Raw genomic sequence first — 16,060 nt, 5'->3', positions numbered from 1 at the left:
AGCTTGGTATTTTACAACTAACCTTCATCACCAAACTGTAGTCTTAACCCTAACCCCTCTCTACAGAATGGATTAGCATCTGGACAGGTTGCTAAAACTCACAAATTTGATTGCTAATTGACAGATTAGATATCAACATTTAACTTCAGACAGTAACAACATTTCTTGGTTTGCTTGTAGAAAATATTATATGATGTATACTAAAGTACATAATTTTTAAATTGATATACATCTCTGTTGTCAGTATTGTTTTTACTATGATGTACTCAGGCTGGTTATCCAACATTGATGTGCTGTGCGTAACTATTAATGTTTGTTACAGTTATGTTTAGACATTAGTTTGCATTTGTACTTACCAGGACAGCTATTTAACAGTGTTGTGCTCAATCCATATTTGAACAAAAAATTAGTCAATTTTAAGATAAAATATTTGTTCTTTATGAAAATTTGTATTTTAATCTAGTGCATCTATTTTTATCTTCAACAATTTTAGTGTTGATTGTATTAATGCTCTTGGATTAATTATAATTAAAAATTGAACATTCTTTTTGCCGGCATAATAGAATCACAAAATTCAAATTTCTCTTCCTCTAGCCATATTTAATAAATTTATCTTCATACTTATTTGTGCTCAGCTTTTATTTCTACAAAATATGTTAGAAATATCTATAGACATTAGGGAGTCTGTGCTTAACTGGTTTTACCATCTTTGGGGGAGGTTAAAAAGAATCCCTAAATTCTTTTCAAATGTTGGCGTTACCTTTAAGTAGAATTCATGTTTCTACCAAATGTGGGTCAGAAAGTACACAAGAACTGTGAAATCAAACTATCTCCAGCTTCATTCTTTTAGGGAATGTTGAAAAAATACCCAACGCGTTTACGATGTATTTTGGAATTAACGTCTGTTAATGAATTTCAAAGTTCTAACCAAAACAGGTCGTAAATATGAAGAGATTAGGAGATAATACAGATTTAAATCAATTTAACTGTCTTAGGGTTAAGGAAAATCTTTGAGTAAATGTTTCACTGAATATTGTTAGATTACATGTTCCTGACAAATTTCAGTATCTTTGCATTTCAGCGGGAGTTAAGATATACTGGTATTAAAAAATTGGTTCTCTCCTACTATAAGATTAATAGTAAAATGTAAAAACTGCCTTTATGTATAAATTATGTACTGCCTGAATCTAAGTTTTGTCTAAGAGTAAAGGTACAAAAAATCATGGATTATCATTTAAATCACAGGTTCCTCAGTGTGCAGAGTAAAGAGTAAAGACAGTAGTAAAAAATTATTAATAAAAATGCTGTCCACCATTACTAAAATGATCTGCTGAATTCTTCCAACTACTCTGAGCTTGTAATAGACCTGCAAATTAGTATATGAAAAGTCTTATGTAGATCTACGCAAGTGATTTATTTAGAATGCCACTGACTAACTCTTGATAAGGTAAAAATATATTTAATTCCACACACCCAACATGGAAATTAATAGTTAAACCTCATGAAAAAAATTATATTGGAATCATTGTTAATCAACAAACTAGTTAAGTAAAATAGTAGATAAAACTCTCTGGAGATATATTTTTCATCAGTTCTTACATAAAACAAAGTACTTTTGATGTTTAATAAATTTTATTAATGCAGCAAGTAAAAGAAAAAGATGAGTTTTTTATCTAATCACTTTTGCATTTTTTCATAAGATATATCTTTTTTCCTCTTACGATGTAGCCTTCTAAACAGACTACACAAATATTAATTGGAGGGTTTCCATTTTTCGTTTTTGCCAGTAGACTCATCTGTTCTGAGAAGTTCTTTTTTTCTCATCTGACTTCTGGGCTTCTCCTTGGTTGGCATCTTCTTTTGCTTGCAAAGACACTGCTGTTATGTAGGTTTCTGTATTTTGGTCTGTTGCTGCATAATTCATTTTTGTTGTGTTTGTTTGTTAATAATGCTTTCATTGTTTTGGTGAAGGTGTAGTTGGTTTTGTAGTTCATCATTTTTATATAATTTGTGAGTCACCTTTTGCCTTCCTTTGTTTTTTAAAACATTATTTTTTATTTAGTTTTAAAAGTAATTTCAGTGTAATATTCATTATGTTTTATTGATTATAAATTTAATGAAGTTATGAATTAATTTGGCAATAAAATAGAAATTACGGTTGTAAAGATCTCTTTTCGTTTGATGATATTCGTCCTTGATTCTTACTTATGATTTAGTTAAAAACTAAAAGTAATTATTTTATTTGTACCATAATATTTAAATAAAAAAAAGTAAAGAAGGAGAAAGGAAAAAGATTGCTCTTGCCTTATACTGAGAGTTGATTTTATGGTTTGAAAATTTGATTCAAAATCTTATAATAGTAATAGGATAGATGCATTATTTTTTCCTGTTTTTCGCCATTTTTCTTCGATCACATATTATTTGTTATTAATTTTATTTAACAGTATTTTATTTTAAAAATAAAAACTATATAATTGAAAAAAAAAACTATAAATTGACTTATAAAACTATAAAAACTATATAATTGAGAAGTTTGAAGATATCTATAAGTTTGAAGATGGTTAAGAACTGAAAAATATGTCTCCAACTGCAAGTTCTGTTTCCTCACAAGTAATTACTATTTTATTTCTTACCATAATAAACAGAGTACATAATATATTCTGTTTTATTACTTACTATAACCTAAAGAAGTCAGTGTTAAAACTGTTCTGAAATAATCCAAAATATTCAGGTAAGCTAATTAATGTCTTACCTATGTTAGTTCACTTATTAATATATAAACATGAATAATATTACTAGAACAGACTAAATATAAAACAATGATATGCAATTAAATACACCATGCACTTCAAAATACACCATGTCACCCACACTGTTTAATTCAAAAGTTTTAATATCCTACCTTACTATTAACATTCATTTCATAAACTGTTCTCTAGTATTTCCATATCCCATCATGTTCAGTGAGTGATATCCATCACCAGTCAATTTTAATTATATTTATTGTGAGATATTACAGGACCTTACAGATGATAATACATGCCTGCATTTGACTAATAAGTTTATCATACTTGGCCCACTGCTTTTCATAATGTTTATTTAATGATCTGTCTCAAGTTTTAGATGAGGTATTGGTTTTTGCAAATGTTACGGTTGTATATACATTAGAATTTAATTATTGAGAAGGACTTGAAAATTGTACAGAGCAGGTCAAATGATTATTCATTGAATAGGTTGTAACCATCTTACTTTAAATATGGATATAAGTGTTATCCACACTTAAAAAGGCATTATGCTTCTTTGGTAGACATAATGTTGCTAATTGCATGTATAGAATTAGCATTAATGATAATTCTATTTTGTTTGTCAATAATTCAAAACTTAAAGGTATTTTTACTTATCAAAAACTCTCTTGAGATGATATGACTATTTATAAAATTGAAATGCCGAAACAAATGATAAATGAAAGAACCCTAGAATTTAGAAATAATGTCAAGTTTAATGTTTACAAGGATAACTTATTACAATTTTTTTGAAATATAATTGATATAGTAATACAACTTAACATAAATTATTTTTGTAGGTCTGTTTTGTGTGGTAGATGTTCTTGATTCAGGTGACAGAAAATGTTGTCATTGCATGACACCATTTGTTTCAGCCTCAAAATGTCCCTACTCTTGTAGGTTTTAAAGATAAAAATGCAGCTGTAGAATACTTCATCAAGTATATACTTCAAATACTGAGTTTGAAACATATATGGCAATTGCATAAAGCACTTGCTGAAAAGACTATTAATTTGTATGATGTAATTTAAAAAAAATTGTTAAAAAGAACAAGGAAATGAACTTTGTGTTATATTTTATAAAACTAAGGCTACAATGTTATTAATGTTTCGAAGTAGCATTTGACCAATGTATGTTCTTGAAACTATAGATAAAATGTTGCGAACTTAAGCTTTGTGTGGTTGGATATGATATAAAATACAACTATATGACCTAATAATAATAATTTTGAAAAGTGATTAAATATCAATAAGAATGGTAATAACTCCTAAATACAATGTTGGAAAAGAGATTTTCCCCCCCAAATATAATAATTTCAATTATATTGAAATTCCCTTTTCAGGGTGATTCCCTTTTCTGACCAATGATATACTGTACAGGGCATATGGCATAGAAACCATACCCATCTTGTTAGTTGTCACTGCCACCATTTGCTGTCAGATGATCGCTATTCTTGCCGATAAATAATGTATACTGATCCATCTGATCACGAGTCTTATATGATTTTAATTCAGTTGCTATATAAAAAGTGTTTTTCCATGACCAGGATAGAATACCAATCATGGAGAAAAGATGCTCAAAGGAGAGGAACTTTGTTGCTTGACTCCCTGGTTAGATTTCTGACTCCAGCCAACAGATGGTGAACTAAAATGGTTCTTTTAAGAAGCACTCTAGGTTTAGACTCCCACACTGAGGGTGAGAGAGAAGCTTGAACATTGGTAGCTTTTAAAAAGAGTTGTTATTGAGTCATTAACTACCATCAACATGACATTAAGTGCTTAAGCTCTTATGTATTGAATATCTGGTCAGTGAATTTCTTCTCATTATGCCATCTGGATCCTTGTCAATCGCACTCTTTCTTGGTCATGGTAGAATAAGTGATATCTTTGTATAAATGCTGAATTGCTTGAAGTGAATTTGTTGTGATTGGGGTATTGGTACTTGACCCAATAACAATCATTCTGCATGGTTGCCATTGCCAGTTCAGAAAAATGTTGTAGGGACTGAAAAGAATTCTGGAAAAAAATTCTCAAAGCAACTTGGCCACCCAATCGCAGCTCACTATCCCAGTGCTTGGAAGTTAGGAAAATGGTACTTTTAAGAACCACCAAGATTAGTTTTCCAGCTGCGATCATTGTTCAGATGTGAGAACTTACAGGGCAAAGGGCTTTTTCAGAGCTCATTTATTAATCTGAATGAATACCAACCTCAGACATCATTGCTCACTGCTCCAGCAGCTGATCTTGTTGAACGACTTTTCCATTGTTCTCAATATTCAGGGTGATTCTTGTCACTCTCCAATGACATCCCTCAAAACTCTTAATGTGAGCTGAAATTCAGTGGATGGTGAACTGAAATGTTTTTTTTAAAGAAACACACAAGGTTTAGACTCTAACTCTGGCCCTGCCATTGCGTGTCTTCTGTTCCAAAAGCTCACAGATCAATCAACTAGCTGTTTTCAGAGCTGACCTATGAAGGGTGGGTGTCTGCATGTTGCCAGTATTCAGCTTATTAGCTGCTTTTCAAGATTACCAATACTCAAGGTTTTCTTGTCTTTCTTCAGTAACAGATGGCTTTATTCTTCTTAAGTTGGTATTTTAAAATTAATCTGACAGCCAGAATAGCCACACATTGTAATTAAGCCATTATATGACTGAAGTTTAATTACTTTGGACTCAGTTACCCTCAGTTAGGCAACATCCTTGCTATTGACTTGTACTGCTTGAATGAATTATAATTTTAATTCTGGGATGTGAAGTATAGTTTTCTTTAGTAATATACTGATAGCTCATAAGATCTGCTTCATAATATTTATAAAAAATATGTAGTTGTATTTACACTTTGTTGTATTTTACACGTTATTACTAATATCAGTGTTAAAATATTTATTCAAATAATGTGAATATTTTGCCTGGATATTAGATTTTTGAAGTGCTGAAAATTTAAAAAACGTTTTTCCAGTAAGACTTTTGTGCAAGTGTCAACCCATCGATAAAAAGACAGTGCATTAAACAAATTGCTTTTTAATCATTTTTCATTATTTTGATAGACAAACTTAAATTTTTACTTCTACTAGTGAAATCAACTATCACCTGATTAGTAGCAGACTTATATGGTAACACAAATTTATATTACCTTCTATAAATTAATGTTTGCTTATTTTAATATTAGCAATTAGAAGTATTAAATATAGGATCGAATATTTAGGTAATTTATTGAGTTGGAGAACTGATTTGTTATGTAAGTATGCAAACTGTTGTAGACAAGGGCAGGAAGTAAGGATCTCAAGGTATTTATGATGGTGATTAAGACACGATTAGAAATGTGTAGAAGGTGTTGTGAAATTATCTAACTAATCAATTGTGATTTACATGGTTTGTTAATTTTAAAAGGACCTTAAAAAAATTGTTAAATTCATAGAAAGTAACAATTTATTCAACATATAATTAATAGTTCACATAAAATTTTTAAAAAAATAAAAATATTTCTAATAAAAGGACAACTCACAATTTTATTTATTAAAAGCGCAGGTGTCTATTGTATGAAATACATTTCATTACATTATGAAGGCAATGAAATAAGTAAACAGTTCCACATTTTTTATTTAGATTAATATGAATAAATTTAAATGCACTGGTTAGAAGAAGTCACCTTAGTTGGATCAGATGTTGATTCTTTAACTAATAAACTGATTAAAATTTATTCCTGATAAAATACAAATATATTTATTTTTCACAATGGCTGAGGTTAAAGTACTACCATAAAATTGTTGTTTTTGTAAATTTTTTGTATTTAAACATTATATTATATTGTAAAATCCTTTGTATTTAACATCTTTTTTAATTTAAAAAAATAATCATTCTTTTTTTTTGTTATCTTACTACATTTCAACAATCATTAGAGTAATTATTACATGCTAAATATTTGCTGCATTATTTCTATTTTGTTTCATACATATCAGTAAAATATAAGCAGTTTGAAAAATTGTCTTGGACAGAACTTCCCAGTAGCATTAAGCTATGTTTAGAGCCAATTTACTTATATAAAAATGGTTATTCACTTGTACAATAAACAATGAATTGCTACGTTATTGACAAATCTTTATAATTAAAATGGAAAACAATTTCAAAAAATGTGTCTTTATTTTTAAATCCAAGATTACATCATAAAATTAGAAAACCGTTTAGAAAATTAATTTAAGTATGTATGTAAAGTGCTGGTGATTTCTAAAAAGATTACTATATATTATTTTTTTTTATAGACTGACTACTCAACAGATGTCAGTTTATTACATTTTTTCAACTTGTGTGTGAAAGTTTACTCAAACATTATGGATAAACTTATTGTATTATGTTTGTAAATATTCAATAAGTGTTAGTGAGAGTTTCTTTAAAATAAAAAAATAAATTTAGAATCAGTGTAACTGAGAGTAAGCTCATTTTTCAGTTATTTTACCCTAAGTAATTTAACAAATATTTACAATGAACATCTCTTGCCCCTACTCCTTAGTCTTTGTTGTACAAATCCTTACATTGGCTTTTGAAAAGTACCCATTTGATATAAAGAATATTTATCGCTTTATTTTTCTACTAAATATGGTAATTATAATGGACAACTAATATGCCCTTTAGAATGATTTTTTTAATGATTACATCATTAAAGTCATACATGGATGCTTTATAGCATTATTTTTGTTACAAAACACTTTTATTTCAAATGATTTTTGTATTGTAACACTGTTAATTGCATTGTAAGCGTAGCACCAGCATGAGTTTCACTTAAGCATCATGTAAATATGCAGTTATATTATATAGCAGATGTGTGCTGTTATTAAGGATGTATGTAGTAAATCGCTCATCTACCAATCTATTTTTTTGCCAGTCATTTTTTATAAATATATAGCAATCTATCTATATTATGATTATGTTCTTTCTACTGCTTAAAATATCAGATCTCACTAAAATTACATATCACATTTTTTATTATTTTGTTTCACTGATGGTGGATAATTGTAGCCATATTTTTCAAGTTCTGAAAAAAAAAACTTAAAAGGTTACACAGTAATAAGGGGTTAATATAAGAAGATAAAGTTAGGGGTTATGCTCCCTTTTCATACCTGATCAGAGTTTTTCCTAAAAAGTGAATTAATATTTATGTATACACATATTGAAAAAAGAATATATAACAGTTTATTTTTAGAGTTAGCAAAAATTAAAATAATTATTTTTATTCTACATATGTACTTTCACTATTGCCACTTCAGAAACAAGGTATTGTATTTTAAGTTAATAGAAAAATTAGTTAAGTATTAAAAAATTGAAATTTAGCTAATGCAAGCTATACACTCGCTAAGGCAAGTTCTATACCATTATACAGGCTCTAAAAGATATATGTAAATAGTCTAGATATTGTCCTGATATCAGTAATAAAATGTACAAAATTCTTAGTAGTGGTTTTCATTAATTTATTAAATGTTTATATTATATTTAAATGTTTATTATATTTATTTATTTGATGAAAATAAAATACCTAATTGTCTGATGTCTACAGTTATAGACCAGTTATTTTGATATAATTTATATAAAGAGTGCAGATGTTACATTTAAGTTGTTTGATTATTATTTAAGTAGATTCTGGTTAAAAGCATAATTTATCATAGGGCAGGGTAGTCCAATTTTTTTATTGGATGACAGTGAATTTTACACTTTATAAAAAAACTTGATTGATTTTTATAAAAAAAAATAAGTTTCATATATGAATACTGATAGTTTAGTGAATGAATATATACTATTTTACTTTATAGAATCTGTAGCCTTAAAAAAATGAAGATATCCACATCATTATAAAATAAATAAGGATAATATTTGCATCTGGTAACATTAAGTTATGTTAAAAGAAATCATCACATATGAGAATATAATGAAAAAAAAGTGATAAAATGAATATAAAAGATCATAAAAGAATTGATGCTGCATTCTTTTCGCTTGATGATGAATGATAATCATTTCCTTTTAGAGCTTGTTTTATAACTGTAATATCTCTGGCTAATACAAAGAAAATTTACTATGATTGTTAGCAAGTTTAGGCTCTTCTTCAGTTTCTGTGAAATATAAAACACTTGCTTTTCAAAACAGAAAAAGAAACCAATGGGGTTGGTCTAGTGATGAAGTCATTGCAAATCAGGTGATTTCAAAGTTGAGAGTTCTGAGGTCTAAATCCTAGTAAAGGTAGTTATTTTTATACAGTTGTATTTGAATACTAGATTGTGGATACTGGTGTTCTTTGGTGGTTGGGTTTCAATTAACCACACATCTCGGGAATGGTCGACCTGAGACTGTACAAGACTACACTTCATTTACATTCACACAATTCATTCTCTGAAGTAATACCTTATGGTGGTTATGAAGGCTAAACAGAAAAAAAAGAATAGAAAAAGAGTAAAGTTGTTCATGAGGCTTCAGAACTCTTAATTTCTTTAATACAGTTGATTGATAGTAAGGGTTTATTATAATTATACTACTCGTTTAGTCTCTAAAAATCAAAAGCTATTACATTAGCATTTAAAAAAAATTATGAAAATAAAATAATAAAAATAATAATTATCAATCAAAAATAAATCTGCATTTATTTGATATTTATCAGGGCAATTTATTAGCATTAAGTTCTACTTGGTTCATTGCATTGGAATTAAGTGCTGTTCATTATATATGTTTAAAAGTTAAAGTTTATAATTTACTGTTATTTAAATAGTCATTAGTAAAGTAAAAGGATGATTAACTACTTAACCTGAATATCACTTTTGTTTGGAAACTGCTATTATTAAGTAAATTTTATTTGATTGATAAATTTTAAAATTGAAAATTATCTGAAGTAAACATTATTAATAAATCCACTAACAGAAGAATTCATAAAAAGATTATCAAAAAATGCATTATAAAATTGATAATGAATGAGTTAATAAAACTGATAACAATCTTTAGAAAAAATGTTAAATAACAAATGTATTGTAATTAGAGATATAAAGTAATAAACCTATTGACTAATTTATAAGTAATTTTCAATTTATTAAACAGGTACCCTCATTTTCCCTCATTAATTTTTAATGTTTTAAAATAATTTGAATATTAATGTTGTATATATTAATATATTATATGTATATATATTGGACAAATATGAGCCAAATTGGACCATAAATACAATTTTTCAAAATATCTTTACCCCAGCATCACCTAGCGGGTCTAAACTAATTCAGAAACATTCATGGGCGTACGCACAACTCCACCAGACAAACAGCAACCAAAGTTTCATTGGAATCGGATGAATGGTACAGAAATGCATACGGGACAAATGAACAAACATTCATTTTTATATATATAGAAGATGGGCGTGAAAACACTTTGTAGAAAATTTCACTCTAATTGTGCAAAGGTAAAAATAAAACCATACTGAAATTCTGGAAGCTTAAAAAAGCAGTAATTTTGATAATTTCATATGGATTTAATTTAAAAGATTGAATAAACAGTTATGGAATTGTGTTAATAGTAATTTTTTCTAGAAAAGATTTTTGACAAAACTATTTTTTAAATTTTACATACATTAACTTCATTAAATGACGAGTAAACAAATAAAATTTTATAACATAATTTATAAAAAATTTTATTTTGAAAGATCTGTGCAAGTGACTGAACATGAAGAAGAATTTTAAGGAATTTAATTAATAAAAGTAAAATGAACTAAAATGTGGCAGAAAAATAATGTACTATAATTTTAAACCAAAACAACATTCATTCCAATATTGGAAATGGAAATGGGCACAAAAAATACTTAAAAGACATTTTTCTGCTATAACTAAGCTGTTTGAAATTGTATCTAAACAAATAAGGTGGCATTTGTTCATAAAAACATGTTTTAGAATCTTGATAATTCACAAAAACTTGAAAAAATTCTATAGTAACTAAGATACTTGAGTGCCTACTATTTTGAAATATTCACATTTACTTTTTTGTGTAATATATATGTTTAGACACTATACACTTTGATCTTAGCTGAGAAGCGATATGTTTACACACTCTGGAAATATGAAATTTTATTAAAGAAAAAAACAAAAACATTATAAGGGAAAAAGCAGCTTGGTGGGATATTTGATCATACAAATGTTTTTTTTTGTGTTTGAGAATTACTCCAGACATTATTAGGCTAGTTATGAAAACTAGTTTACATGACAAGAGCATTTAACATTTTTTTTGCACTCTTCAACTTCTAGTACAGCACTCCTGAGGAGATGTTTCAGATGATTGTTACTAAACTACCAGTAAGGAATACAGTTGAATGCTTTTACATAGCATATTTCCAAATTGCTGAATACAAGTAAAATATTTTGGCCTACATTGGATTAATGCCATGAAATTCTGTTCATTTATAGTGACGTGCCTTTTTAATTCATACATATTTTATTTAATTTTTCAAAATATAATAGCTTAGTAATTTTATATGCCACCTCTTCTTTACCTAAGGCTAATTAAGCCCTTTCATTAAAAGTCTTTCTATAATCTAATATTTAGATTATTCTCCAGAATCTGAATCTTTCTTTTTTTATTAAATAGACATTAGTTTAGCTGCCAGTAATACAAATTGATGTATAAGTAGAATCTATTATGTAATCATTGATTACATGTTCTCTGAATTTAATACTTGAGCATTCACACTATTAGTGGGAAAACATTACATAAGATATTCATTTTATGTACAAATTGTATAATTCAAACGTCATCTAATAATTCTTTAAATTTATTTTAATAACCTAATATTACTTATGCACTTCAATAATCAAAATAAGACATAAAAAAATAACAGACTCAGTTTTTTAATATGCAATTTTTTTATACTCTCTATTTAAGTAAATTCCAGAAGTTAAGGTTTAAAATCAATAATGCTGAGTCAGTTTCACTGTTCTTTTAGTTTCAAGGTTACAGTAATAATTATAAGATTTAAAGGACTATGTATGATTTTTAATCAGTTTGACAAACAGACTTCATTATACAATGACATTTTTCTGCTAAAAACTGAAAGAGGAACTTGGATATTTGGTAGTCTAAAAAGGATTGTTAATGGATCGGCTGTTAAGTTTGGGAGCAGTGCTGGCATCAAAACACAAATGGCAAGATTCATTGTGCATAAAGTTATCAAGCTCTTTTGTGTAGAGCTTTCATTTTGTCCATGAACTTCTTTCCATGATGTCATCTGGCTTCTTGTTAAGTGCACTCTGCCCTGTTTGTTTAGGAACACTCTTTGTTTAGTTTGAATTGCATAAGTGGGAGAATTGTGATTAGAGTATTGGTACATGGCATTGGTCTCAATAACAGTCATTTAGAATGGTTGCCATTGCGAGGACAGAGATGTTGAGGGGACTGAACAACATCCTGGGAAGTAAAAACATGCTCAAAGCAACTTGGTCAGCAGTAAGGAAAGTTCTTTTAAGAACCACCCAGTTTAATGCTCCAGGAGCTAATTTGTTAAATTTCCCTTTTCATAATATGTGTGTCAGGGATCCCTGTTTCAAGTAATAAATTCTAAGCAAGTAGGAATGAAAGACGATAGAGATCAATCACTATAAAAATTGTTTGTCCCATAAGTGTTGTATTTTATGGACTAGGAAATATGTAATATTTAAGAACATGTTCTGCTTTCTGTTGGCAGAGTGAGGAATCCTTGCCAGGATAATCAACAACTGTGAAAAGTTAAGCATATGAAAAAAGAGAACATGTTACACCATTAATAAAATTTTAAGCCAGCAGCCATTTATTTACTGTTAAGTTCTTATTTTATAAATTCTGCTTACCTATGAATTCATCTTCTAAGTTAAGTAATGCTCTTCTCCAGCGACTGTTGTCAAATGGTTCAACTCCACCATATTCTAAAGGTAAGATGTCTTTATTAATGAAATTATGTAGTGAATTAAGATCTTTCCCATGTAAGTAAATCTGAAAGTAAAAATAAACTACATAAATTTACTTGGGCTTAGATCATAAGTAAATATTTATATTTATTGAACAGCATGATAAAACAATCAAACTTAATAAATATTAGAATTTATAAACACTTCATTTCTGAATATATAAAAATTGTTCTTCCACAGGACCTTTTGGAGCTAATTATGGAGCTCTTTAATCATTGAAACACTGTTGTTGGGACATAACTTGAAGTGATGTCTAAGATGGGTAACATTGTTAAGTGTCACTGGTAATTTCATTCTTCAGTGAAACTGCATAATTAGCTCTAAAAGGACTTCTGAAGAGCAATTTCTGTTTAATTATCTAATTCCTTACATGGAATGTAGTAATACTAAAATATTTTAAATCATTAGTGGATATTTGTTATTAAAGCTGGAATTTATAGTTACTTTTATAGTTTCTTGACAATATTCCCAAATCCATTTCTGTTCTGTTTTGGTAAAAAGTAGTAGCTTGGTGACATTTTTAAAGATTAGTTGTTTAACAAGTTTTATGTAAGCAGTATGTGCTGATTTTATTTAGCCAGAATTAAGAAATTAGCCTTCTGAAACTGCAAAATTCATTGGTAAAGAGCAGTACTGAAATCTTAGTGTTGATGTGTGGTTGAAGAGACCAGTAAAGTACGTAATACTTTTTGCCTTGACAAAAATTGGTACCTATACAGTGTTGGTAACAGTAATTAATATGGAAGTTCTGATTGGTGAAAATGTTATTCTTAAATATTTCAAAATCATACTTATTTTCAAGAGTGCCATTTCTGTCATTGTATTTGAGGACTCTATAAAACATATCAATCAGGAAAACTTGTATGACCGCTGATTTTATAAACATTTAGAATTGTCAAACTTAAAGAACATGAATATTTTTTTCTTACAAAATGATGCCTCTTTTAAATGGATAACAGAAGATAAAAAGAAACTGCTGTAAAAAATAAATTTCTGATGATAAAAATTTCTGTTGTGTAATTTAGAAAGAATCAAAATTTGTGTATTTCAAAATTAAAATTAGCAATTCAGTTTTAAAGAATATAATTTTTTAAGAAGTAAATTCAACTTCTGATTTTCCGAAGTAAATTTCTTGATAATACTAGAGGTATTGGTTGTGAAAAAATAATAATTTCTGAATTATGACCCTTGTGCAGTTTTGATAAAGAGAAGGCAATTTTGGGTAAATTTATCAAAAGATGAATGTGGTCAACTCATTTAACTTAAAATAATAACATAATTATTAAAAGGGAAACATTAATTATAAATGACTATTTTATTAAAGTGTTCAATCTAATTAAGTAATCAGTGTTTTATAATTAAATTTAAATATTATAATGTTAATTATTATATATATATTACCTTATATTATAGTGTTAAATATTATAATTTTTAGATTATGTGTTTTTTTTCATGTTGACAAAATTTGTTACCATATAGAAATATAAAATTTTTGTTTTATAAATTAACAGCCTAAATTTTAACAATTAGAATTTTATTTTTAAATTACAAATTTGATGTGCAAGACTTTAGTTATAATTGTAAATTATTTGCTGCACAAAACTGAACAACTGTTCACTGTTTACAAGTTGTTTATTATTTATGACTTTTATAATATTATTTTTGTCTATTAAATTGATACCTGCCTCTCTTTTAGAGATTCTTTCAGAACGTTCAAATATTCACACCATTCAGTTTGCTCTTTCTGCATCTTGCCTGATCTGTTAGGAATCCTGTCTAGCTCTGCAATCTGACTGGCTACGACAAGTTGCTGCTCCAAATTCAATCTGGGTTTAGTTACCAGCTGTCTACTCAGATTGTCTCTTTTGATTTTTAATACCAAATACATTGTAATCTTTCAGAGTGATGTTGAAAATAATGATGTAGTATAGTAATAGTAAAATAATAATGATGTAGTAAATAACTTTGTTGACCCAGCATGTAAATTTAACAACTACTGGATTTTTTAGAACTAGTGATCAGTGGATATAAACCTGGTTTGGTTTTATCACTTAAAAGATTTTTATAGTTTAAATATTCTCTAATGTATTGGATCTTAAACCAAATTTCCTCTGACCCATTTTCTTTTGTAACCATTAAAATATAATATTTCAATATCAGCAGTAGCAGTCCCTGGTATCAGATGATATTTTTTATATTAAAGTGCAATTATCTTTTTGTTATATATTGTCATAGCTTATCTTTTTTACATAAATACTAGGGATTGCTGCCTTTAACTGTGTACAATTTAATATTTGAGAAAATTCATTTGAAACATGAGTGACGTGTAGGATAAATTATTATTCAATAGAATTAATAGACTTTGCTACCTCACCACAAAACTACAATATTGCAATTTTCAGAAACTATTTTGTGAATTTTCATTATAATTTTTATAAAATTGTTAAACTCTAATGTATTCAAAGAATATAATTTTCATTTTGTAATATTATAATAAATAATTTTTGAGCTTTTTACTTCCTTGTACAAAGTAATGTGTTCATTGTAATCGCAAAAAATGTCGGTTTTCACATTTCAACAGAAATGTACATTTTGACCATCCCTGAATCCATTTTGACTAGTTTAGGCATGATGTCTGTATGTACAAATGTATATATCTCACATTACTAAAAAACAATTAGCCATAGAATCCAAAAAATTGGATTTTGAACTTTTTCTTAATTGCATTAATAAGCCCTCATTGTGAGCTTTTCAATGATATATCATAAGGGGTACTTATTTTCATTGGTTCTTGTTATAGCCAAATCAAATTTTAATTAATGAAATATTTGGATCTTACAAGGGGAAGGCAAATTGGTTTAATCCGACTTAATTTCCTTTTTTCTTAACTTTTTTTAAATGTAAATATATTGATTTATTAATTTATTTATCTCCATTGTAAAAAAAATTACAATAAATAATAATTCAATAATAAAAATTTAAAAAAATCAGAAGTTATTAGTGAAAAAAATTGTATGTAGTTTTTATTTAAAAAAAAATGTGTGTATGTAATTTAATAGGCGTACAAGGACTCCGTTGTATGCCTTTTTTTTATTTTAGCCTCCGGAACCACTGTATGATATTACTTCAGAGAATGATTGAGGAGGATATGACATTCTCCTGTCAACCATTTCTGAGATGTGTGGTTAATTGAAACCCAACCACTAAAGAACATCAGTATCCACTAAATCATGTTTGGGTTTCAATTAACCACATATCTCAGAAATCATCGATTTGAGACTGTACAAGACTACACTTCATTTACATTCATACGTATCATCCT

General features: G+C 27.9%; 1 protein-coding gene across 2 annotated transcripts in view; it reads right to left on the bottom strand.

Moving 5' to 3' along the window:
• Positions 1-5,786: 5,786 nt before the first annotated feature.
• Positions 5,787-16,060, bottom strand: part of LOC142320643 (alpha-tocopherol transfer protein-like) — a 58,312-nt gene continuing 48,038 nt past the window's right edge. Inside the window, exons 7-8 of one of the 2 annotated variants that reach the window (XM_075358673.1) lie at positions 12,622-12,763; positions 5,787-7,814 (exon numbers count right to left, since the gene is read on the bottom strand). In XM_075358673.1, the coding sequence (XP_075214788.1) occupies positions 7,747-7,814; positions 12,622-12,763 (210 nt within the window). In that variant the 3' untranslated portion in view covers positions 5,787-7,746. The remainder of the gene's footprint in view (positions 7,815-12,621; positions 12,764-16,060) is intronic. The other variant, XM_075358672.1, reaches the window with a different exon arrangement.

The sequence above is a fragment of the Lycorma delicatula genome, chromosome 2, assembly GCF_047948215.1.
Source record: "Lycorma delicatula isolate Av1 chromosome 2, ASM4794821v1, whole genome shotgun sequence".
NCBI lineage: Eukaryota > Metazoa > Arthropoda > Insecta > Hemiptera > Fulgoridae > Lycorma > Lycorma delicatula.
This window is presented reverse-complemented; position numbering and strand designations above follow the sequence as displayed.